The sequence below is a fragment of the Arvicola amphibius genome, chromosome X, assembly GCF_903992535.2.
Source record: "Arvicola amphibius chromosome X, mArvAmp1.2, whole genome shotgun sequence".
Lineage (NCBI taxonomy): Eukaryota > Metazoa > Chordata > Mammalia > Rodentia > Cricetidae > Arvicola > Arvicola amphibius.
Genome location: NC_052065.1, coordinates 134,572,149 through 134,599,908, shown reverse-complemented (window position 1 = coordinate 134,599,908; position 27,760 = coordinate 134,572,149). Strand labels below are relative to the sequence as shown.

The following is a 27,760-nucleotide window of genomic DNA, read 5'->3' as shown; positions in this document are numbered from 1 at the left end:
ATTTTTTTCTCAGTCATTTCTTTTGCTGGCAGGCTGCATACTGCATTTACAAAGAAAGAATCAATCATTTTATTATTTATCTTGAAAGGGAATCTTAAAGGATTCTCAAACCTAGACTTTTATACATGAAAACCAATCAGCTTTACTTTAAATCTTTTGGGTACATACCCACTTATGAGTAGTTTTTTTTATATCAGAAGATTGAGGGCAGAAATAGGCACAAGGATTTAATCATAATTTTTGATCACTGAGACCAATACCAGCAAGGAAAGTATATCATTTACTAACAATTGGTCTGCTTTATATTTTTGGCCCTAACCTAATAATTCAGCTATGTGTCTTGTGAACTTTCAATTGTTTTCAAGGATTTTTTCATATTAAAGCTATTATCAAAACATCTAATTTAAGTTGGAGTTATTTTAAGGCTCTGTTTCATCTATGATGCCATCCAAAACCTGTGAACACATCCCCCATTCTATTGTGGATCCTCAATAGAAACTCCTGTGTTCTAGCTGGGTGACACTTCCTTGTTTTATTTTTTAGCGTCTGCAGCCTCTGCTTAATCAGAGACAGGGGCAACATTTTATCCTACCTTTACCTATGTTAATTTTCCCACTAAACTAACCTCTTTCATAATCCTTTACTATATTTGTTAAAAACTACAATCATAAAAATCTTATTTAAACTAACACTATTATTGTACAAAATCATTACTTCAGTTAAACAGTACAGCTTAGGAGGAAATCATCTTCATAATAATCTACCCGTAAAACTTCCCAGTAAAATGGGATATTTCTATGACATAAACACACTATATTACAGGCAGTGGGGTCTCCCCACACCCATTCACACCACTCCAGATACCAGAGAAAGATGGCAGCAGCAAACATGGAAAGGAACAGGAGAAACAAAAGACATTCTGATGTCTGTGGTCTTGGAGTCTTGCTTATCTCTAGTTAACTGCTATCTGCTCCTCTGATATGACTATCGACACTTATATACGTCTGTTCTTAGTGGGTCATGGCCAGCTTTTTATGTGGGTGCTGAGGATCTGAACCCATGTCTCCCTGCTTTACACACTCACTTTACTAAACTTTCTATCTCTCAGCCTCAAGAAAAATTAACATTAAAATGGAAATGTAACACATTCTTTTTTCTTAACACACCATGCACACACACTCGCACACACTCCACATTTTCTCAGTGCCACTCATTCATCATCACCCATAAATACATTCAGAAAAATGTACACATAACACCAAACATACATAGAATGCATATAGCTGAAGCTCTATCTTAAAAATAGTCTAATACATGACACATGCAAACAGGTATTCGAATCCAGAGATACCAATGAAGCATACACATAGTCTCTTCACCTGGCTTCCCCACCAGTGTGTATGCAGGGGCTATGGAGACATCTCTGAGAATCTAGATGTTGTCTCTTTCTCTTTTCAAAGTTTGATTATTTCACTTGTTTGTTTATATTTCTTCTATGGGATTAAGTTAAAGCAATAGAATGAGTGAATCTTTCCTGGTCAGGAGGGAATACTGGGTCAAATGCATTCCATGTTCTTTGAGCAGTACTCCCATTCCTTCTTAAGACTGCAGTTCATCTGAGTGAGAAACACACTGCTCTTGCTTTTGAAAGTTTTCCTCTCAGTGTTCTTGGGAGTGTGCAACAGTTGATTCCAAACTGATGGAGGCGGGTCTTCTATCAATCTGTTGATTTCATTGGTTAATTAATAAACTGCTTGGCCTAATAGGTTAGAAAATAGGTGGGTGGAGTAGACAGAACAGGAAGAAGGAAGTGAGGTAGATGGCTCAGACAATTGCCCTGCCTCTACAACCAGTTACGATGAAGCCAGCCACCAGGTCAGACATGCTGAATCTTTCCAGGTAAGACACCACTCATGGTGTTACACAGATTATTTGATATGGGTTAGTCAAGATGTGAGTAAGAGGCTGAAAATAATGGGCCAGGCAGTGTTTAAAAGAATACAATTCGTGTGATGTTATTTCAGGGCATAAGCTAGCTTGTGGCTGGGAGCCAGGCAGGATGAAAAGCAGGCCTGCTCAACTCCTCACTACACCAAACAGTCTGACTTTGGTGATGAGTTGCAACAAAAGCATGCCTGACAATAGAGTACATGAAAAGGTCAATGAAATTTAACGTGGAGTACAATAAATGAGTTGGAAAGTGGATATAATAGGGATTTTATAGATACCATGATTGAACAGGTCATGATAACTCTGCAATAAATGGAGTGAAATAATGCACATCCCTTCAATAATAATATCAACACTATGAGTCAAAAAGAGACCTTGTCGCAATTTGAGTGAAATGAGGCCCCGTGCCTTTCTGTAACTCTCTACTTTTAGGAGTGTTTAGGCCATTTTCTTGATTAGATATAAAGAAAGGTGGTAGAGAAGTGGCAGTAACAGACAGGATGGTTAAAAAAGATTTAGTGAAAATGTACTTTCAGACTGAGATGTCCATCCCTTAATAATGAAAGCTATACCTTTGCATATGGAAAAATTCCCTATGCTATTGCAAGATCTTTTGTTTAAAGTTGTTGTTGGTGGTGGTTTGTGTAACGTTTTCTTTATTAATTTTTATACATTTTAATAAAATATAGCTTCATCACTGTTCCCTTTTCTTTCCTACCCTCGCCCCTCCTAATCCCTTCCAACGCCTTCCATGCACTCCCCCTAAATTGGTAGCCTCTCATTCCCCAATTATTATTGTTAACATCCTTTGAATTGCAATGTATATCATGGAGGTTGAGGAATTGTTAAGTAGGAAAGTTTACATGTCGGTTCTACGTATTATCCTTTCCTGAATGATACTTTGACTGCTGAAATGTAACAAGTGCCAGCTGTAAATCTTCAACTGAGAAACTTCCTAGGAAGTACAATAGGCAGCCAAGTAATGATGCAAGTAAAATAATACAGTCATAGAACTGATCATCTATCTTAAAGGGAAAAAGAAAAAATACCAAAAATGACTGAAAATCCATAATGAACGTTATTGTCATAACTCTTGATAATATATTCAGGTAACATATTTTGTTGTGACAAATATTAAGGAAATTGTGCAAAGTTATCAAAAAATCTAAATATCACAGAGAAAAAGGCAACCATTAAAAAAGAAATAATAGTTCAGGGAAGGGTGACTTTACTGTTATTGGTAAACTTGAAACCTGTTTCTTTCTAGCATGAGAAAAAGATTATGTCCACTTGGGGTCCTTCTTTACTACAGACCGGGGTACACAGTGGATTGGCCTATTTTGAATGCCTTTTAGGAAGTCAATTTCCTGTCATTTCTTTGTCTAGTAGTATTTCCAGATGCAATCACGAATGGGTCTCTATTCACGAGTTTTCTTCTTAGGAGTTCATGTCAGCTATCTACTGGGATTTGTGGAACATGGTTATCCAGGCCATGTGCAATGCTTGGAAGAACATTTAAGAGCCATGTACCACTAAATAATGCTGTGGATTAGCTTCTCTACATGGAGAATGACAGAGAGAAAGGAAAGGGAGAAGGTGCCTCAAAATTGGAAAAACGACAAGATCTTTACTAATTCATGTCATGTATGTTGAACCCCATAGTCTACTAAATAGGCACGAGCCTTGAAAGATTTTTCTGGTGCTTGCTTTGATGTGGCATGGTTGGAGAGTTGCCCCATGTAGAAAAATATTAAGTGCCTTTCCCAGGAAGCAAACTTAGGCTTATTCCCTAGAAGATTTGATTGAAATTCCTCCCAAAACAACAGAATTCATTTGGCGATCTAGAGGCAATTATCCTTAGAGAATATGCAAGGGCTTGGTGAGGAAGTAATTGATTGTATTTCTAGATTGTTTTTGGCCAAAGGTTGTGGGATACTAAAGAGGCAAAAGTTACTATCTGATTTTTCTCCCAGAAGTTTTGACTCTGGAGAAAAATCTATAAAAATAGATTTATGTAGCCTAACCTTAAAATTATTAAGTGGATTAGTAGGAATATTCTTAAAATACATCATATTTTTGAAAATAGCCATTATAGATACAGGTTAAAAGTCCTCTCTATCAAATGTTGAAAGCTATTCTTTTTGATACATTTAATTCTAATTAAGGTAACTACTATCAGTTATTACATAGGAGCCACTTTGAATCCAGTCATCCATGCTCTTGTTTGTGTATACTTAGGCTGCTCTTATTTTTCAGCAGTAAAAATAATGATGTAGTAAAATTGTTCAAACTTCTAGTGATCATGTTTGCATTTCTGTAGGGTATGTGCTTATACATAAGCTCTGAGATTCATATGACATATGCATATTTTACAGTTTTCACATGAGATTAAGTACTTTTGTGATGTGTCAATTTACAATCCCATTATCTGTGTACAGTGGCTCCATTTCTATAAACTTCTATTACTGTTTCAAATTGTCACACTTTATATTTGATACTTTTATGGGTAGGAAATAATACCTAATTGATTATATTCACTATTTTCTTTTTTTTAGATTTATTAATTTATTTATTAGTATACAGTGTTCTGTCTGTATGTTTGCTGGCCAGAAGAGGGCACCAGATCTCATTAGAGATGGCTGTGAGCCACCATGTGGTTGCTGGGAATTGAACTCAGGACCTCTGGAAGAGCAGTCAGTGCTCTAACCTCTGAGCCACCTCTCCAGCCCCTATATTCACCATTTTCTAATTCACATAGAGGTTAAGAATGTTTTCAATGCTCTTGACCCCCCCCCCCCCGACTCATATAATCCCTCTACTCTCTTCTTCAACCAGACTCCTGGAGATCGATCTAGTGCTTGGCTATAGATCTCTCTATCTGCTTCCATCTGGTACTAGATGAAGGCTCTATGATGACAATTAGGGTGGTCACCAATCTGATTACAGGGGAAGGCCAGTTCATGCACCCTCTCCATTCTTGCTAGGAGTCTTAGCTGAGGTCATCCTTGTGAGTTCCTGGGAGTTTCCCTGGTACCAGGTTACTCCCTAACCCCATAATGACCCCCTCTGTCAAGATATCTCTCTCATTCTTCTTCTTCATCTCCCATTCCCCATCCCTTCTTCTCTACTCCCCCACCCCCCCCAGTTTACCTAGGACATATCATCTATTTCCTCTTCCCAGGACCCTCTTAGGGTCCTCCTTGTAACCTAGCTTCTCTGGGGCTGAGGATTGGAGCCTGCTATCCTTTGCTTTATGTCTAATATCCACTTATGAGTGAGTATATACTGTCTTTCTGGGTCTGGTTTAGTTTACTCAGGATGTTTTTTTCTAGTTCCAACCATTTGCCTACATATTTCATGATGTCATTGTTTGAGTTTGTGGGAGCTCATAGACTCTGGATGGACAGCTAGGGAACCAGCATAGGACTGACTTAGGCCTTCTACATGTGGGTGACAGTTGTGTAGCTTGGTCATTTGTGGGGCCCCTAGCAATGGGACCAGGACCTGTTCCTGAAGCATGAGCTGGTTCTTTGGAACATATTCCCAAGGGTGGGATGTCTTGCTTAGCCTTGATGCAGGGGGAGGGGGAGGAGCTTGATCCTGCCTCAACTTGATATGCAATGTTTTCTTGATTCCCAAGGGAAGCCTTACCCCACCTGACTGGAGATGGAGAAGGAGTGGCCAGGGATGGGTAGAAGGGAGGTGGGGGAGGGAGTAGGAGGAGGGGTGGGAGGGGAAACTGTGGTTGGTATATAAAATAAAATAAAGGAAACAAAAGTATGTTTTCAAAATGTGCTACTATCCCTGTAATCAAATTTCATCCAAACCCTGTTTTCTTGTGTTGTCACTTTAGAAAAGTATTTATTGCATTTATTCATGTGCGTGTGCGTGCATGTGGAAGCCCGAGAACAGCCTCGACTCAGTTCTCGTCCTTTGCCATGTGGGTTACATGGAGCAAATTGAAGTCATTAGGCTTCATGGCAAATTCTTTTCTCCTCTGAGCCATGTGGCCAGCGCCCATTTCACCACTTTTTTTTTTAAATGAATTTATTTTTATTAAAAATAGATTCTCCTCTCACAGAATACATCCCAAATGCAGGTTCCCTTATTTTTGTCACTTTTCATTGTGTCCTGTGTGTGTCCACATGCACATTCAGCTAACTGATTTTATTTGTTTATTTTTGAGAAAGCATTACTCTGTGTAGCCCTGGCTGTCCTGGAATCCACTCTGTAGACCAGGCTGGCCTCAAACTCAAGAGATCCTCCTGCCTCTGCTTCCCGAGTGCTGGGATTAAAGGTGTGCGCCACCACCATCCACACAACTGATGATTTCTAAGTTATTAGTCTGATTCTAGTTTCAAGAAATGATAAAAATTTGGGGTTGATTCTTTATTTTAAAAGGTAAGATTTGTAATCATGAGATTTCTTTGGAAGGTCAGATAACTCTGAGTAGAGAACACGACAAACATCAACTCTATACTCCATTTTGACTTTCGTGTGCTTATTTATAGGCATAATTGAAAATGTGCACCTTCCCTTTGACCTTTATTAAGATTATTTTTTCTCTGCTAATCTTTGTGTTTGCTTGCATTAATAGATAATCCAGTGTTAGACTATTTTTACATTTCTTTGATCTGATGTTATTATTATTCATTTCTTAGTTTGTTATACTATTTTATCTGTAGCCTATGATCACTGCTTTCTCCTGCTACCACACTTGTCCAGCCCACCATCATTGTTAGCATGTCTAGGTGAAAGAAGTTCTTGACTGACTTCTTTGTTTCTATTTTTTTATTTTATTATTTAATGTACATATAAGTTAGAGTGAGATAATTCAACAATACATATGATGTGCAATGATCAAAATAAGTTCAAAATTAAGTTAAAATTAATTCCTTACTCCTGATTTCTTTATAATTCTTTGGTGTTCTCTTTCCACAATGATTCCATACTTGTTTCTTTTTCTTCATTAAATTTGTGATAAGTTTTGAAAGTTTTGAAATTGGTAATATTTTCAAATCCACCTTGGGCTGTATATATGTACTTTGTGTTTTAGTTTTTGCTTGTGTATGGGTTGTCTTTTTTTTTTGCATTCTTTGTCTGTGCTCTATGGTTCTGGAATCTTGAGGATTTCTTTTCTTGTCATTGTCTTCAAATCTTTTGTATCAATTTCCAATTTTTGACTTATGCATTTATTGTTTATATATTGTTAATTCATGTAGAATAGAAATATATTTTGTTAATGTTGTGAAGAAAAATAATAAATGAGAATTTTTAAATTTTAATTTATTTTTAAGAATTTTATATATGAATACTACATTTATGTAATTTCTATCCTATCTTTCCCCCTTTAGCTCCTCACTCTCTTTTAAATCCATGACTTGACTTATTTTTCCTTAACTTTATACACATACACATATACACACATATAACATACTGAATTTATATAGTGTTGTTCAAGTGTGTGTGAGTGTTTTTGTGTGTATGTGTGTTTAGTGCTGACCACTTGAGATGGGATAACCCATTAGGCGGCTCATCCCTGAATAACATTTGAAGATGACACTAGAAAATGTAAATTTCTCCTATACTCATGGGTAAGCAGAATTAATATTGTGCAAATGACAGTTATACCTAAAGTATTTTACAGATCCAGTACTCTCCTGATCAAAGTTGCTAGACATTCTTCACATAAATAGAAGAAAAAAAAATCCTAAAATTCATACTGAAACACAAAAGACCCCAGGAGATTCAAATCAATGTCAAACAAAATGAACAATGCTGAAAGTATTAACGTTCCAGATTTCAAGCGCTATTATTTCCAACGGAATGATCAAGTAATGACTCTGATGTAGTAACTTTCAAAGGACTTGTATTTTCCACTTGGAATGATACTTTATTACAAGGTGAAACTGTTTATCGGGATGTCTATCTGTTCTGTATTGTATAATTAGCTCTTGGCCATCCTCAAACACAGCCGAATCATTCTGGTCCTGTTTGATGTCTTCTGAACTTTGCCCTAATCTCTTCTGTTTTATTCTTTATTCTCTTATTTTCATACAATTGAAACACTTTAAATGTATCCATTTGTTTTCTATTTTTTTTGTATTCTATATCCTTTCATTTACGTTCATGAGTGATTACCTTAAATGTTACCATATATATTTGATAATCTCCACTCTATTCCCAAATCTTCTAAGAATGTGTTAATTCACATGTTTTACTTCCTCCTTCCATGTAACTTGTTCTAATTAGTTTTTCTAACTCATTCTTCTAGTCTTTACTTTCCACTTTTAAAGCTTTTGGATGCATGTGCCAGTACTTGTGCTTGCCGTTCATTCCCTTTTACATATTCATAAGAGTTTCGCCTTCAACTACAGGAAGATATTCTTTTAGAAGTCCTTTTGAGAGGGCCTACTTACTTACTTATATTTGTGCATAGAGAATATACTTCATGTTAGGTAGAGTTAGATACTGAACAGAAAAAAGTCTCTACTATAGTGGAATTTCCAGCCTCATGGAGTGAAATAGTAAACAAAGACATATTTTGTCAGTGCTGTGAAGAAAAAAAACTAAGAGTCAGAGAAGAAGGATTCATATTTGATCATTGTAAGATGATCAAAGAATTTTTTTTTGCTGTACAGTCAAATGAGACTGAAGGCTGTGAGGAAGTCAGCCATTAGAAAACCCAGAGTGAGAATGGTCCTTGAGTACTAAGTACTCTGCCTTACTTTACTTATGTAAAATTAGCTTTATTCTGACCTAGCTCTAGCTGCTATAAAATTCTGGAGAAACGGTTATTTCTTTTTCCCTTTGGCATTTCCAAGATAAATTTTCACTGTTGTTTTTTACTTGACTTGTTACCTTTAAGATGTCTGATGTCAATCAAATTCATAGCTCTTTGTTTATCTCCTTTTTGGTATTCTTTGGGTCTGCTTTGCTCTCTATTTTAATTTATTGACTTTGCATCTCATTATGGTTCTTGAACCTAAGGATGCCTCTTTTTCAGCAGTTCTGGGAAAGTTCATCCATTAGTATATTGAAAATTGTACCTCCCTCACTTTCTCTATTCTCTTATGTTTAGAATTTTCAAGAACCTATCGTGAACCCTTCTCCTTTATTCATGTTACAATGGTAGGAAAACTTTATCCTCATGTTTTCCACTGTTTATCTGTCTGAAATGCAAGCTCAACAGTTTTTCCTCATGTATATTAATCTCTCTTCAGTAATATCAACTCTACTTTGCTTAATTTTTTCCTGATAACTCATTTTCTTCTACAGTGTATCACTTGAAATAGGTCCTTTTAAAAACCTGATTTTATTTCTCTCTCTTCTGAATATTATATTGTATGACGTCTGTGGAGTGAGTCTAATTTGGTTTTATGCTGTATTAGATAATTGACCATTTCCTTAGGTGTTTTGTTGTGGATTACAATATTCTTTTCACCATTTACAGTGTTGTCCTTCCAGAGTGTTTTTGTGACATCTCCTCCTTTGGCATCTGAGGTCAATTTTTATGTTAATTTCTCAATTTGAAAGTTTTAAATTAAGCAGACAATGTATATTCATTTGAACATAAATCCAAGATTAGATAAGGCTTAATTTCAATAGAAATATATTTCCTTTCCTTCTACCCACTTCCTTCTAGAACTTTTGTGCTATGATCTTATTCTGCCTTACAAATCTTATCTAATTTACCCATTTTGCTGAGGTTGGAGCTTTTCAGGATTCTGGGAGTCTGGTTCTAGTTTATAGGCTGGCAGAGTCCCAGTTTATACCCGTTGTCCTAATTCTTTATAAAGCTTTTGGTCTCTCTCAAAGTATCCCAGTTCAGGCAACAAATTGTAGGAGCTTCCTATTCGTAGGCAGGGATATTAATGGGATCCTGGAGGAAGAAAAGAACCATACTGTTTAATTGACAGAAGAGATCTCAAACATGAAGGCAACAGGCAACAATGTATGTCAGGGAAGAGTTTATTCAAAGTATTATCAGAAGTAGTTAGTGGATTGGATTTTCATATACTTCTAGCTGCTATTTCATTTTTTTTAACCTGGCTAGTGGAAAGATATCTTTGTGCCTTTTGTCCTTTTTAAAAAGTTTAATTTTGCTCTTATTTATAATTCAAAATAATATCAAAAATCAAATTCAAAAGTATTTGGCAAAACTACATGTAGCATTCTAGCTGTCAGTCACTAATCAAATATAAATAATTTAATAATTTTAAAAAGCAGAACTTTCTATGGTGGTATACAAGATATTCATCAGAGTGGCTATAGTATAGGGCCAGTTCAGGTGCCCTCTCCTCAGCTCCTCAAGGAACAAGCTGGGGACATCTCCCTGGACACCTGGGAACCCCTCTAGAGTCCGGTCTCTTGCCAACCCTCAAATGGCTCCCTTAATTAAGATATATACTTCCCTGCTCCCATATCCACTCCTCCTCCATCCCAACTGTCCCATTCCCCCAAGTTCTTCCCATCCTCCCCTTCTCACTTCTCTCTCCGCATCTCCCCTTACCCCTATCCCACCCCCACCCCCAAGCTCTCCATTTTTTGCCTGGAAATCTTGTCTACTTCCGATATCCAGGAGGATAACTTCATGGTTTTTTTGGGGGGGGGGGTTCACCTTCTTATTTAGCTTCTCTAGGATCATGAATTATAGACTCAATGTCCTTCATTTATGGCTAGAATCCACTAATGAGTGAGTATATACCATATTCATCTTTTTGGGTCTGGGTTACCTCACTCAGGATAGTGATGGATGGAGATAGAGAGAGACCCACATTGGAGCACTGGACTGATCTCCCAAGGTCCAAATGAGGAGGAGAAGGAGAGAGAACATGAGCAAGGAAGTCAGGGCCACGAGGGGTGCTCCCACCCACTGTGACTGTAGGGCCGATCTAATGGGAACTCACCAAGGCCAGCTGGACTGGGACTGATGGAGCATGTGATCAAACTGGACTCTCTGAACGTGGCTTACATGGAGGGCTGACTGAGAAGCCAAGGACATTGGCACTGGGTTTTGATTCTACTCCATGGACTGGCTTTGTGGGAACCTAGTCTGTTTGGATGCTCACCTTCCTAGACCTGGATGGAGGGGGGAGGACCTTGGACTTCCCACAGGGCAGGGAACCCTGACTGTTCTTTGGACTGGAGAGGGAAGGGAAGGGGGAGAGGGGAGGGGGAGGGAAATGGGAGGAGGTGAGGAGGTGAAAATTTGTAATAATAATAATAATAGAAAAAAGAACTTTAAAGTTTGACTAAAATTTAATACAAAGAGCATAAAGTCTATAAAATATATTTTAAAAGTCAAAATGATTTTTGTGCATTCAAATAGCTTTTCAATGCTTAAATTTATTGAAACTTTTTATTCTTATATATTATGGATATATGTATTCATATTGACATTCTCATTGTATTTGAATAATTTTTCCATTTTTAACCCTAGTGATTTTTCTTTAAAAAATATTTCAATTTTGTAGAAAGATTTTTTTTTACAAAATAAAATATAATAAGATGTTGTAGGAGGGCCCACTTATTCATCCTGGCCGCCCAGCACTTAAATAACCACACAGAAACTATATTATTTAAATCACTGCTTGGCCATTAGCTCCAACTTCCTATGGGCTAACTCTTGCATTTTAATTTAACCCGTTTCTATTAATCTGTATATCACCACGAGGTCGTCCTACCAGCAAAGTTTCAGCACGTTTTTCTCTGGCAGCGGACCCATGGCATCTCTCTGACTCTGCCTTCTTCCTCCAAACATGCCATTAATTTGCCCCACCTAGCTCTGTTTGTTCCCCTACAGCTCTGCTATAGGCCCAAAGCAGTTCCTTTATTAACCAATGAAGGCAACACATAGACAGAAGGACCTCCTACACCCATAAGATACAACAAAAACTATTACATTGAAGTTGGACAAGCCAAAAAAAAGGAAAAGCACCCCAAATACAGGTCCTGTGCTTGCCACCTCAATCTCTGTGAGTTCACATGAGCTTTTCTCACGTTGATTTAGAGGGCCTTGTTCTTTTGGTGACCTACATCCCCTCTGGCTCTTACAATCTTTATATCTCCCTTCTGTTAAGTTCCATGAGCTCTGAAGGAAGGATGTCCTCTTTAATGACTAGTCAAGGATTTGGTTGGATCCTGTAATCAGAAGTAGGGATTTACATTCTCAGTGGGTTTCTTGCTTTAAGAAAGTGACCAGCAGTTGTAGGTCATGTTCTTGGTTTGAACTTTTGTTGTGACACATTAATCTAATAAGATTTTACCGTTTTGCCAATTAAATTGAAAGATTTGGTTCATTTAAACAGCAGCCACCTCACAAATATCACCCAGCATGTTTGAGCTGGTGGAGGACTGCTCTATTTTTTAAAACCTGCTTTTTACTGAAACATAAATTTATGGGTAGTCCAACAGTCTGCCACTATTTAAAGTAGAAATATACTCATAGTTTGGGGTCCATTCCTTCTGTGGCACTCTTCCTTCCAGCAGTATTCACACCCAATATTGTAGATTTCCTGCTAACTTGGCCAGTAATGTTGTGTATGCCAAGAGAATTCTAGATTTGGAGACTGTGTATAAGAAATAGAGGTGGGGTGAGGGAGAGAGAGAAAAGAAAAGAAAGGAAAAGCAAAGCAAACAAGCTGGGGAAATTTCTCACTTAGTAAAGAGTTCACTCCATAAGTATGAGGACCTCTTTTAATCCCTTGAACACATGTAAAAAGCTGGGACTCAGATAAAAGTTGTATTAAAGTATATGGTTTTATTTTATGGTTATTGTTGTAATGACCTTTAATGTTCGTATGAGATCATTCATCAATAAAGACAAAGAACGTTTTTTTTTTCTAGAGCTATAATAGCACAGAGAAGGAAAGTCTTGTGCTCAGCCTGTATTGTACATAGGCCAGTGTTGGAAATGGCTTTTCTAGTAAAATATGTTAGATATATGATTAGATATATGTATCATTATTAATTGTATACCTATTGGTTAGCATGGCAATAATTTTCAGTTATTATCATTTGTCATACTCACTAGTAAGTACTTCTAGTAGACTCCTCTATATCATAGAAAATATTTTGATTAATATTTGCCAGTGGCATTGTTGATCCTCATCAGAACCCTACTGAAACATTACTTCTCTCTTGCTTTTTCTGTTCTAGGAATATACTATTGATGTATTTTTTAGACAGACATGGCATGATGAAAGACTGAAATTTGATGGACCTATGAAGATTCTTCCACTGAACAACCTTCTGGCTAGTAAGATATGGACTCCGGACACCTTCTTCCACAATGGCAAGAAATCAGTGGCTCACAATATGACCACACCCAACAAGCTGCTCAGACTGGTAGACAATGGTACCCTCCTCTATACAATGAGGTAAGAGAGTGGTAACCCCCAGTCAGAATATTTTGGACCTAGGACTTTTTTTGAAAGTAGAAAGTTTTAAGTTATATACTGAAAATTCCTTTGGTTTATCAACAGACACAAGTAACTTATATTTTAATATATACTCAGTAAAATATACATATATATGAATTCAATAGTTTTATATACATAGTATTCTTTCCAGTTTATAGAACTGTATCATATGTATTTTGAAAAGCATATGTGCTATGTATTGTACATACATATTGATGCATAAGGACACTTTTAACACATTTATATGTATACAAACAAGCATGCATATTCTATATTCCATATAGTTACACATACAAACATCCTGAGACACAAAGAAATGTAATTTTTAGTGTATAAATACATACATCTTCAGAGACTTATATGTATGAACAGAGGCACATATGTGTTCAAGAACACCTAACTGCATAAACTTACAAAATAATTGAAGAGTCATAAGTACTATGCTCGTTAGAACATAGTAGTTTTAAATGCAGTAGCAAAGCAGCCCCGTGATTGAGTTATAAAAAGCAAAAGAGATGTTGATAGATATTCTCTAGAACATTTAAAATAAAAAAATTGTTATGTCTCATTGCCTGGGGTATAGAAGTTTGATATGAGTAAATTTTCCAAATAAGTTTATAGTACACATATCATTGAAATATAAAATGTATACCTTTATACCTTCATCCCAATGCATAAAAACCACATAGCTTTATGTTTTATGCTTGTCATTATCATTTGAGTGACTGAATGTTATGGTAGGTAGAATAAGAATGGCCCCCATATGCTTATATTGTTGAATACTTAGTCACCAGGGAGTACAAGTCTTTGGAAGGATTAGAAGGATTAGGAGGTGTGGCCTTGTTGGAGTAGGTATCACCTTGTTGGAGGAAATGTGTCGCTAGGGATGGGCTTTGGGTTTGAAAAGCCCATGTCAGGTCCATTCTCTGTCTGCTGTCTATGAATCAGCATGTAGCTCTCAACTACTGCTCTAGTGCTATGCATCCTGACATGGTCCCCAGCATGATAATGGACTAATTCTAAAAATTTGAGCAAGCCCCCAATTAAATGCTTTCTTTCATAAGAGCTGCCTTGGTCATGGTGTCTCTGCACAGCATAGCAATAGAACAGTGACTAAGACAGATGTCATAGCATTTTGATGTCAAGAAGATTAATTTTGGAAGCATTTGCAATATAATAATATTCTTTGCTCCAACAAAGAAACACTTTCTCGGTCCTTATGCTTTCTGTTTGTATTTTTAATAGCTTCACTGTTATCAGTTTTTAATTCCTGAACCCTGTGCCCATATTAATGACTGTCAATTTTGAGTTATTGAGATAACCTGTATCTAACAGGTAGATGTAAACTTTCAATGTAGATTCATCAAACACTCTAGACCTGCTATTGCAGTAAGTAGTCTAAGTGGGTTCTTGTAGTGGCATTTTATTTGCATTTTAATAAATAAAGATTGTCTGAAGATCAGAGAGTAAAACAGCCCCAGTGCTCAGCCTTACAGACCAGGTGACACACACCTTCAATTCCAGTAGTCTCACTAGTTTGTCATAGAAACCGGGCAGTGCATGCCTTTAATCCCAGTGGTGCACACCTTTAATCCCAGCCCTAGAGAGGATTATAAAATGGGAGGAGACAGCTCACAGACACAGTCTCATTCTGAGATTCCTGTAGGCAGGATCGCCATTTTGGACTGAGGTTGAGATAAGAGCCAGTAGCTGGCTGTTTTACTTTTCTGGCCTTCAGGTTGGATCTCAGTTTCAGTCTCTGGGTTTTTATTAATTCTGCTACAGGTTCTGCTACCATACAAGCTGGCAACAGACCTTTATAGTTTATATTTAATGCTACTTTGTAGGTATGAAGAGTGCAGAGGTCATGAGATCATCAGACCTTTCAAAGGAAAGACAGGGAGACCAAGAGATATATAGCAAGGTCAAATTCCCTGGGAATCCCTGAGAAGGAGGAATGTGTAGCTGTGGGAGTAAAGCTGAAAATACAGGAACTTAGGCATGCCAGGAAAATGCAATGTCTGCTGAGCAAAATTGCTGGAAGTTACTAGATCCAGACCAAGGAAGTAACCTTATATACTGTAACTGGGAAGTTAGTAAGATTCAAGGCTGCCTAAGTCCTTTCTGTTCCTGAGATTCTAAACATAGAGGTATAGAATTTAACGTGCCGAGTTTTGGTCTTTTCGTTTGCCAAATTCCTCCTTTCTCAACTCCATTCCTCCTGTTTTGAAATGGCAATGCTTTATATGTTTCATTGTACATTGAAAGCTTTTTAAAAATATCTCACAGGAGGTCAAAGTTAAGAGTTTGGTCTCTTTCAGAGGTGGTCAAACTGAAGGGAAACAATGGATGTGGTTTGGATGGAAGAGAGATGTATAGTGTTAGGTGGAATTATGATCTTGCCATATTTTTCTTTGCAGGCTAGATATGATTTGAGGAGATGTATTTGGGTGTTAAAGTTAACAAGGCAAGGACTTGTGATGAATAATCTTGATGGGTATCTTGGTTGAAATTGAGGAGGGAGTAGGAGAGCAGTAAAGCACACCTCTCTGTACAGGCTGAGTATTCTCAAAAAGAAAAAAAAAAGAACTAAGGCAGATATTGGTTTCACCAATCCATACAATGATTGGTATTATGAAAAACCTTGGTACTATAAATGTTGATAGATACGTTAAAGGATTGGATTGCTTTTAATAGTATCAGTGGTGTCCTTTACAGTCATCAACATCAATATCATATGAACATGGTGCTTGCCAGTGTTCTAGTCACTGAACGTTTATAACTACCTTAAGGTCTAGAGACTATTATCTCTACCTTAGAGATGAGGAAACTGAGAAACTGGAGAAAAATGGGGACGTATAATGCCTACCCAGTAGTTATAAAGGTCAGGTTCTATTTGCTATACATGGAGAGTCTAGCACATATTTGTCAGATAGCAGAAAAGAGCAGATAGGTAAACACTGAGGACACTCTAGAAATAACTTTTTTATGACAGAGAAAAGCACATGGGTTTGCATTAAAACTACAGTTAGGTTTTTCACTATATGTGAAATATAGGGCAAATAAGACAGGTGGGATAAATGAATGCACATGATGTAAAAGAAGAATTTGGACATAATTAGAACATCAGAATAGGAATAGATAGAAGAAAGTCACAACTCTATTAAAGTGGAGAAAGGAAAAGAGTTTGGCAGTACATTGTATTTACGTCCAGAGTAGACTATATGTGAGCAGAAGACAAGATAATGAAATGAGGTAGAAAGAATGCTAAACTGGGTATGTACGTTGTTAAAAACGTGAATAATAAGAGAATTTAAAAGGAGAAGAGAATGATGAAAATAGCAAAGGAGAATATGAGCAGTGAAAGAAAAAAGGGGGTGGGATCTAGAGAGATGTTTCAGTTGTTAAGAGTGCTTTCTGCTCTTGTAGAGGATTCTAGTTCAGTTTCTAGGACCCTTCTGGCAGCCTGCAGTTGCCTATAGCTCCAGAACATCTGACACCCTCTTCTGGCCTCTACCAGTACTGCACTCAAATGTTCCTCTCTCCCATTCTCTCTCCTCTCCTCTTCTCTCCTCTCCTCTCCTCTCCTCTCCTCTCCTCTCCTCTCCTCTCCTCTCCTCTCCTCTCCTCTCCTCTCCTCTCCCCCCCTCTCTCATACACAAATAAAAATAAATCTTATAAAAAGAAATATTAGATAAATTAGATAATACATATTTTAGCTTTAGAGGAGAGGGAGGCAAAAAAGAAAAGGGAGAACATAAAAACTGAACTATGAAGCAAGAACATGAGTCTGTATCTTGAGATGTGCCAAAGGTGAAGCAAAGCAAATGATTAGTCACCAGAAAGAAGAAGATTTCTATTGAGGTCTCTGTGCTCTGAATCAGATGAGAAAGTAAGGATTTATGAGTTCTGTGTATAGGCAGAATGCCTTTATGCTTATTTTGAAGTATGGTATCCAAACAGAACAGAAGGACAGAAGGTTGATTAAACCATTATTTTCCTAGCACAGCAGAGAGTACACCTTAGATCCCAGAACGTGGGTGGAAAGGTGGGCAGAGACTCAAAACTCTGAGATAAAATCTTGTCTCTTTTTATGGCTCCACAAGTGAGTCATCTAGTGACCTTCACAAGTCACAAGCTGTTTCCTTTCTTCAGTTCTTCGTTTAATAATACTAGCTGCTGCCTGCCTTGCAACAACACAGAAAATAGAAATTGAAAAAGGCCTGCAAATCATCTAGAATTTCTCAAAGACTCATTCTGTAGCACTCTTATTTATTTATTTATTTATTTATTTATTTATTTATTTATTTATTTATTATTCTGTAGCACTGTTGTTATTACAACCCCCTGTGGTGACCTGGCATCCTGCCAGGGTTATCTTTTCTGGTAACTAAATCATTCAAGGCATGTGTGTGCCCAAGGCAATTAAAACCAGTCTGAACTCTGTAGACAAGTAATAGTGGCATATAATGTTTATTTTCTTTATTTTGGACTCCATGAGTAAACTTCAGAGGATAGATAGCTCCTTGGAAAAATTGAACGAGGTCTTTTATGAGTATATAACTGGGACAGTTGGGGAACTTTGTCGTACCTCATCTTGGAACTTCAGGATGACCAGGAAATGAAGGCTGAACCCTATTACCCTCAGCAGCACACATACTAAAATTGGAACAACACAGAAATTTCACAGAACTAGCTCAACATGATATACGCATTTATGAACTATTCTAAACTGCCCAAGATAGAGTAGTGAACCCTTTCTTTATTAATGATATAATAATATTTATTGATATAATAATATATTATTAATGATGAAAAAAGGATAAATATGTAATGTTAATATTAACTGATACCAATAATATAGTAAGAATCCTATTGAACTTCTGAATAGGTTGGAAAATACCCATAAAATTTAACTAGATTTTATTCCATTGAATCATCTGCATAACAACATATTTATAAGAACTTAGTATGTGTAAGACTCTGAGATGTAGCACACTACAGAGATAAGTAAGGAACCACTTACCTCTTAAAGACTTCATAAATATTGTATGGGCTGGAAAGATGGCTTAGTGGTTAAGAGCACTGGTTGCCCTTCCAAAGGATGCTGATTCAATTCTTAGCACCCACATGGCAGCTCACAAATGTATGTAGCTCCAGTTGCAGGGTGCCCAATAACCTCATACAGACATACATGCCAGAAAATCATCAATGCACATAAATTCTTTAAAAAAGGCTTTATAGCATTGTAGTTAAGGAGGTATGTACAGTAATACAAAATCCCTTCACAGGGAGATGTACAAAATATCATGGAATCATGGAATAAGAAGAAAATAAAATAATACCCAAGCATCAAAAAGCAAACTAAACAAAAATGTGATGCAGAGGCCATTGAAGAATACTGCTTACTGCTTTGATCTTCAAGACTTGGGTAGCCTGATTTCTTTCTTATACATGCTCAGGCCACCTGCCCAGGTGTGGCACCAGCCACAATGGGCTAGACCCTCTGACATCAATCACTAATTAAGAAAATATATCACAGGCTTGACTACAGACTAATCTGGTGGGGCTATTTTTTCAACTGAGTTCCCTATTCCCAAAAGACTCTAGCATGTGTCAAGACAATATAAAACTACCCAGCATAATAAGAATCTAGCAGTTACAACAAAATTACCCACTTGACACATCTACCATAAATCCCATGAGAAACTGCATTTTATTTTGAGATAAAATTTCACTATATCGCACTAGATGGTCTGTAGCTCACTATGTAGACCAAACTGGTTTTTAACTCCAACTGATACACTGACCTCTGCCCTCCCAGTGCTTAAATTAAAGACATGCATCACTGTAAGAACCTACTTTTAAACTCAGTTCTAAGAGATGGGTAATAGTAAACTATATTCAGAGACAAGGAAAAAAAGTAGTAAAGAAATGGTATAGTAGTCTATAGACCTGTAATATAAGGGAGTGAGGTAGTGAGAACACACTGAAGATCAGTATAATAGGACCAGAGAACAGTTAGGTAAGTGGTCTGTCTTGGGGAAAGGCACCTACAAGATATGTTGACAGAACGAAGATGGTGATTCATGGAAAAGCATATTGCAGAGGAAGAAATCAAACAGATTTACACTTTAGATAGAACACTCTGAGAACATGAACAAGGCAGATTGAAATGAGGGAAAGATGATGAAGAAGGTGCTTAATAAGGAAGCTACTGTAGTACTTTTCTAATAACAGATAATTTCTGAGAATTGTCGAGTACTGAATTGTAGTGTGAAGGCGGCAGGGCTGCGTCCCACCACCCGGCCACCGGCTAGCTTTACACCCGAAATAATTACACGGAAACTGTATTCTTTTAAAACACTGCTTGGCCCATAGTTTCAGCCTCTTATTGGTTAATTCTCACATCTTTCTTTAACCCATATTTAGTAATCTGGGTAGCACCACGAGTTGTGGCTTACCAGGAGAGATCTTAACCTGCGTCCATCTCGGAGAGGAGCAGCATGGAGACTCACTATGGCGAATGCCTGAAGCGTCTCTCTAACTCTACTTCCTTGTTCCCACAATTCTGTTCTGTCTACTCCACCTACCTAATTTTCTGTTCTTAAAGGGCCAAGGCAGTTTTCTTTATTAATTAACCAATGAAAGAAACATAGACAGATAACTCTCCTCCATCACTGAATGTCTACTATGTGCCAGGCACTTACTTATATTATTTTAAATCTTAGCAGTAACTCTTCAATATATATGCCTATATATTTATTATGATATATGTATATATGATTAAGCCTAAAATATACAAATGAATTTCCCATGATTGTTTGCCATTATTTGGTAATGTAGACAGAAGGTGCTCTTTTGTTTTCCCACCACCCAAACCTGAATGATGACACAGAAACTGTATCAATTACAACAAGGCCTGACCAATGACTCAAGTGTATTCCTAGCTAGCTCTTACATCTTGAATTAATCCATTTCTATTAAACTGTGTATTGCCATGAAGCTGTGGCTTACTGGGTAAATTTCTGGCATCTTCCCCCTTTGGCAACTACGTGGCATCTCCCTGACTCTGCCCAGAGGGTTGTATGGATTTATAACCAAAGAAGACTTCTGGGAAAACGCAAATATTTACAGCTAGGAAGCCTACATGGGACCAACAGTTTTATAGTTTGGTGTGCTTGTGGGTCCCCTAGCAGTGGGACCAGAGCCTGTCCCTTATGTTTGAGCTAGCTTTTTGGAACCTATTCTAGATGCAGGGATGCCTCCCCCAGCCTTGATGCAGGAGGAGGAGGTTGGTCCTGCCTCATCATGATATGACATGCTTTGTTGACTCCCATGGGAGGCCTGCCACTTTCTGAATAGTGGAGGAGGAGTGGATGGGGAGATAGATGGGAGGAGGGGGCAGGGAACAAAAAGAAAGGTGGGGAAGAAAACTGTGGTTGGTATATAAAATAAATGAAGAAATTGAGTTAGAGTGGGGAACCCTGATGGCTCCTTGGCCTTGAGAGGGAGGGAGGGGAGGTATGGGTGGAGGGGAGGGGAAGGAAGGGGGAGAAGGAGGGGAGGGAAGGGGGAGGAGGAGGGGAGGAGATGGAAATTTTTAAATATAAAAAAATAAACCATGAGAGAGAAAAAAAGAAATTGAGTTAAAAAAAGAAAAAAAAAACATAAGTGACAAGTGATCCAATTGTTAAAATTCCCATTGAGTGCCAAAGAGAAATGTGCTTTTGGATAATAACAGTAATAGGAAAGGGTAGAGGTTAGGAAAAAAGAAAGGGAATTGAGAAAACAATGTAATTACATTTTAATTTCAAAAATAAAAGATAAATAAACAGAAAGGGCAAAGGGAATATAGCCAAATTATGTTACTATTTGGAAGGTTTCATTTTTTAATGAGATACAGAGTACCTTTGTCCTATAATTATAGGGAAATATTATTGTAAAAGATGTGCTAGACATAGCCACACACTATAATTCCAGCACTTGGGTATTAAAACTTCAAGGGCAGCCTGGTGGCATAGTGAAAGTATTGTTTATTTTGTTTTGTTTTTTAACAATGTGCTAGAGAGCTGGCTCAGAAGCTAAGAGCACTTGCTGCTCTTCCAGAAGGCCTAAATTCAATTTCCAGCAATCACATGCTGCTCAAAACTATCTGTAACTCCAGTCCCATGGGATCCAATACACTCTTCTGGCCTCTTTGGACACCAGACATACATGTGGAACATAACATATATGCCAGCAAAACACCAATACACATAAAATAAAAATAAAAAATAAAAGGGAAGCAAATGTGAGCGGCATGTTGAGATCCTTTGTGCTAACACAAACAGCTAACCCCTAAAATGTATGAAAGTTCAAATGTGATCAATGGGATAGAAATGTATTTCTTGTTTTTTTTTCAAGTTTAAAGCAGATATTCTTCATTGACAGCAGGCTCATTTAGAAGTGATGGGTTCAAGGACCCAAAGTTCACTCATCTTGTGGCTCTACCATATTAAACACATAATTTCTAACAGCAGCGGCTTGTTTGTGTGAAGTGAGTCAGAGTAAGGACAGAGATTGGTATGTGGGAGGTGACTGTGAGTTAGTTAGGCTTTGAGAGCACAGTCATTTCTAGTAGCCTGCTTTTATGGAATGGGTTATTTGTATATGCTTTACTAGCAAGCCAAGCTGGGAAAATAAATACTGCTGTGTACAAAAAGGATTCCAGATTTGTTTTGAAATTAAAACATCTGGTTGTATTCTTGAAGGATCAGTTGACAATGGGGATACTAGTTAGTGGAGCATTGATGGTCCTCAGAATGACAAAGTCCTGGACAAAAGTATGAGAGATTCAGAGTAGTAAAGCAAACAAGAATAAGAGAGATTTTCTTTAGAACTTAGAGGCCAAGTACAGTTTGAAAGGGAACATTTAAAATGTATAGGATATATTTTCCTGGACACTGAATAGATTGCAGTTCTACTAATAAGATTAAAAAAAAACAAACTCTCTACATTTTAGAGAAAAATTCAATATTTAGCTAACAAGAGCAGAAGGCTATAAATTTATACTTCTTGAGGATTTTCAATGTGGCAGATACTGCACGAGGTGCTTTATACATATTTGTATCACTCAATCTTCATATCAATTACCATGGACAATTAGTGCTGAGTCATAGTGCAGCATTATGGTTATGATTAAGGAAATGGATTGTGCGGTAAGGTGATTCCTAGGCCATTCTCTGTTAAACAATATGAAGTATAGTGTTATCTGGCCTTCAAAGCCATTGCCAACAGTAAATGTGATAATGTGTGAGATCTATGTGATACACCCTGGCATGTGGCTGCTCTCTCTAGAGGTTTTAAGAAACTGGAATTTCAGTGGACCAAAGTTACAAACCTAAAAGAAGAGCTATACAGAAACTTAGCTCACAGTTAAAGGTGATTTTCTTGCTCACACTACGATGCAGCACTTCTTGAAATACAATAACGCTTGGGGACCATTTTAAAGTAATGAATATGAACTGGACATGATGAGATGCATTGGGAAGTGCAGCTCTGGAAACCAATAGAACTTTCACACAGTGAGGGTTTGTAAAACAGAATGCATTGTACAAAGTGTCCTTTACGTGTTGTGCTATGCCATAATAGTGTCCTATATTTAGCTGAAAAACAAAGGAAATAGTCACGGCTATCTCCACGTTGAGTCATCAAGAGAAAAGTGATGTTCTGAACCAACTGAGAGATGATATCTGTCATGCTGAGATTATGATTTCTTCTTTCATACTTTAATTGTATGATTGGGTCAGTCTTGCTCATGTACTTGGAATGTGTTAAAGATAGATTGTTTGAATGTTAAAAACTGTTTGATGCAAGGAACTTTCTACCTTAAACTTTAAAGCAATGCTCCTCTCTTCCTAGTTTAGATGCTAATACATCACACTTGAATTTTCATTATATAACCTTAAATAACCAGGAACCAGGGAAGGCATTTGGGTAAGAATTTTAATAGTATAGGATTTAATGTAATCAGGGCAACCCAGTCTTGATAGCTTTCTTTCACACAGTTCTTTTTGTGATAGCTTTTGCTCTAGTGGATTCTACCTGCAGTTCCTTATGCTCTGAAGCACATTTAGAGAGTTTAAACAGCAGCAAGAACAGAACATAGAAGAGATAGAGTGTCTCATTTGGGCATCTGGGGAGGCTTAGAATGAGGCAAGAAAGAATAACTAGTAGAATTCTTTAGTCAGTCACAAATGATGCTGTGTGCTGAGTGCACCCATACATCAAGAAGCACAAATCAATGATTTGCTATGTGTTAACCAGTAGCCTAGGCATAGGTTATCATAACAAACAGAAATCCTCTTCAGAAGTCAGGCACACAGACACTTAAAACCTATATGTCAAGGATTGTAATATTTGTACAAAGTGCTCTAGGGCTTCTTGGAACTGGAGAAAATCATGTCTATATTATATTAACAAAGCATCCTGGCATAGGTAGTTTCCAAGCACAGATTAGAAGAAGATGTGTTATACATAGAAAGAACAGCATTCAGGCAAGGAACAAAGATGGATGCAGATTCTTCTGTGAAATCTCAAGTATTTGTCGATGAACGGAGAGTGAGGGAAAGTAGGATCGTCAAAAAATGAGGATGGAGTTATACCTCTGAGGTAATTGTTAAGCTCACTTGTTCCTTCTGAAGGCTACAAACAGTGATAAGGTGATGGCCTTCCTTCCTGTGCACTGAGTCTCCTGTCTCTAGCTTGAGGATTTAATGGTTACTCTGCAGACAACTGGAATTCTGGTGACTAATGCACAGCTTGGTTTGGGTGTTTGGGAGGGCATATTTCAAGTGACTCATCCTGTACAGATAATGGCTATTAGTGATTTACTATCCTTTCTTTTGCACCATAAATTCCAGATCCTTTACTCCATGATTACAGAAATAGTCTGCCTGGCATCTCTTTCTAGATAGTGTTGTCCATCCTTTAGCTTTTAGAAATAACATCCCTCTGAGCACAGAACACATTGCTCCACTTCCAAAAGGCCTAGTTGACAGATTGTCTACAGTGGGGCTCACACTGAACTCCAAAGACTCTGTTAACCTATGGAGTTTAAACTGGGAACTCTTATGTTCCCAGCCCTTAGCAGGGCTGTCTCCTGGTCAAACAGCCAGAACACACAAATGCATCCAATACTCTTTAGTCTTTGGAACACTAGTCATCCCCAAACATTTTACACTTGAATTTTCTCTAGGGTTTCCCCTAGTTTGTGTCTCCACTTAGCAAAATTCTAGGAATCATTTAATGTTTTTCCTGTAGCAGCAAATTAATTCTATAGTTTAAATAAAGAGTATGTAAATTAGGTCATCATACAAAGTTTAAGATATAAAAATGCTATGGTTAGTTCTAAGGCATTCTATATAACGAATACTACATGTTGTAGTATAAGGGATATACTGAAAATGGCAAATGGCTTAGGAAGGCAAGAGTTATTATCAAGACATGAGGACCAGAACCTCATTTTCCAGAGGATCCCTGTACTTGTGCTAAGGGCTAATGAGCAGTCTTAATTAGCTCAGCTAGAACAAAAATGTTGTTGTGGGTAATTTATAGGCAGCCAAATTTATTGTTCAGTGTTCTGAAGAAGTAGAAATCCAGATCAAGGTTTCACCAGATTCATTGTCTGGCCTAAGTATCCACTTATAAGATAATGTCTTCTTACTTTGTCCCTATCTAACTTTGGTTATTGAAAGAGTTCATTCAGTACTTTTTTATAAAGACTAATTCCATGAGGGGTAGAGTCCCTATGACCTAGTCACTCCTGAAAGTTCCCACCACCAAACATTATCTCCTTGAGAAGTTTAAATATATGAATTTCAAGAGGAAAAGAAGAGACCATAATGAATTCTGAAACTAGATTCTATAACTTTGGGACTTGGCTATTTTCTCACTGTGTTCAAACTTTTGAGTATATTTCAATTGAAAATCAAATGCTTTACCCATGGTATTCAATCTAGTCCAAGAGACAAGATATATGCATCTACCCTCAAATACTAAGAGAATGCAAAGCACAGTATGATAAATCCAAGGGAAATACATGGTTTTTGCATGAATGGTATAGTAAAAAGAAAAATCCAGCAAATGCCATAATAAGAATAATATTTTATAGTTGTATTCATTTTGAAACTGTATTTCTAGGGAGGATGCAATCAGGATACTAAATAAACAAGTTATTAATTCATCTTAGTTCATAAGAGATTGAAAAGAAATAGTTACTTGGTGATGTTAAGTCAAGAGCAGGGACTCTTAGCTCAGTGATATGCCCTAGTATTACTACTAGAATAATAACTAAAATTGCCGCATTGTGTCTATTCCTTATTCCCCAACTCTATTCTCCTTTTCACTTTGAGATTCTAATACATATATCTTCTGTCTGATGTGTAAGCTTCCTCAGGCTGGATGAAATGGTTGAAGTGTTTAATATCACTCATATATTGAGTTTGTAGAAATGCAATAAGCTGGTGGAGTGAATCTTCATCTTTAAATTCAAATTCTTCTGAATCTATGGTTTTTCTTCCTAATAAAATCCAGTCTTAGAGCTTTAACTAGTATATGTAAATACGCTAGTGAAAAGGGGACCTTCTAGCCTTCTAGCTGGCAGAACTGGGTTTTAAGTCTGGAGGTCTAATTTTGTAAATTGACAAATACAACTTTTTGCATCTGTGCCATATATAATCATGTTTTTAATGTATGCATACAGTGAGAATTGGTTAAATCAAGATAATTAACAAATGCCTTACCTCTCTTATTTTATTGTGATAGCACTGATTCTACTTGGCAACTTTCAATTTTGTATTATTAACTCGTTAATCTTAATGTTTTCTTTACTATCTAAAGTGTGTGTGTGTGCAAATGCATATGCACATGTGGAGAAGAGTGTACAAGAGAAGCAGATGTGCCACAGCTTGCATGTGGAATTCAGAGGACAACTCTCAGTTGGTTCTCTCCTCCAAACCCATGCATTCCAGTGATTGAACTCAGGTTGCCTGTCTTATGTTAAAGCTATCCCTCGATTCCTATTGTGATATTAATTTGCATGCCCTTGATTAATGATTTGGAACAGCTTCTCTTACATATGTTGGCTTTTTTTTTATAAACGTGTATTTGGATCAATTGATCTTTAGTACATCATATTTTCTTGCTATTGAGTTGGCATGGTTCATTTTATTCTTGGATCTCAATCCATTGTGAGATGTATGTTTCTAGAGACTTTCCTCCATTCTATATGCTATCTCTTTATTGTGATTGTTTCTTTTACTGTTAAGTAGCTTTTTAATTTATTGTAAGCCAATTAATCTTTTTGTGTTTTTTACCTATGCTTTTGAAGCCATGTCCAAATATTCACTGTACAGAATAGTGCCATGAAACTTTCCTCAGTGTTTTCTTCCAGCAGCCAAGAGTCTTAGGTACTATGCTTAATTAAGGTTTTAATAAGATTTGACTTTATGTTTGTAAGTTGCATGACTAAGAATCTCACTTAATTTTTCTGTGTATGAATGTGCAGTTTTCATAATACCATTTGCTGAGGAGAATGCCATTTATCCTTTGTGTGTTCTTGGCATCTTTGTTGAAAACCAATTGACTGTGAATATATGAATTTATTTCTGTGCTCTCTATTTTGTCCCATTTGTCTATGCATCTATTTTTAAGTGAGTGCCATGCTCTTTTATTAGCAAATGTTTGTGGTATATTTGAAGCCAGGTAGCATAATGCCTCTAGTTCTGCTGTTTGTACTACTCAAGACAATAATACTAATTTGAATTTTAAGGCTGTTTTTGAAAAAAATATTATTGGTGTTTTGAGAGCACTTTTGCTTGAATATAGAGGTCATTTTGGGTAGCATTTTTGCAGTATTAACTATTTTGAGTAGTAATTTTAGCCATATTAATTCTTTCGGTGTATGAACAGGGGATATATTTTCAATTATCTTTACTGTTTTCAATCTCTTTCATTGTTATTCTATAGTTTTAGTGTGTGTATTAGTCAGGGTTCTCTAGAGTATCAGAACTTACAAAATGAATAAGTCTCTCTCTGTTTTCTGTGTCTCTGTCTGTCTGTCTGTCTCTATACACACACACATATGTATATATATATACATATATATGAATTATTAGAATGACTTATAGGCTGTGGTTCAGCTAATTCAACAATGGTTGCCTATGTTTGGAAGGACCAAGGATCCTTGTTAAGCCCACAAGGCTGGATGCCTCAGATGGTTCTTAGTATACACTGGAATCCCTAAGAAGTAGGTTCTAATGCTAATAAAGGAATGGAATTTCTAGTGAGGTTTGAGAAAGCAGGCAAAGTACAAAAATTTCATTTTTTTGATGTTCCTATATAGG

General features: G+C 37.0%; 1 protein-coding gene across 4 annotated transcripts in view; it reads left to right on the top strand.

Annotated features, from left to right (window-relative positions):
- Gabra3 (gamma-aminobutyric acid type A receptor subunit alpha3) overlaps nt 1–27,760 on the top strand; it is a 332,417-nt gene that overhangs the window by 212,488 nt on the left and 92,169 nt on the right. For all 4 annotated transcript variants that reach the window (XM_038317280.1, XM_038317279.1, XM_038317281.1 and 1 more), the window contains one exon: nt 13,111–13,331. In XM_038317280.1, the coding sequence (XP_038173208.1) occupies nt 13,111–13,331 (221 nt within the window). The remainder of the gene's footprint in view (nt 1–13,110; nt 13,332–27,760) is intronic.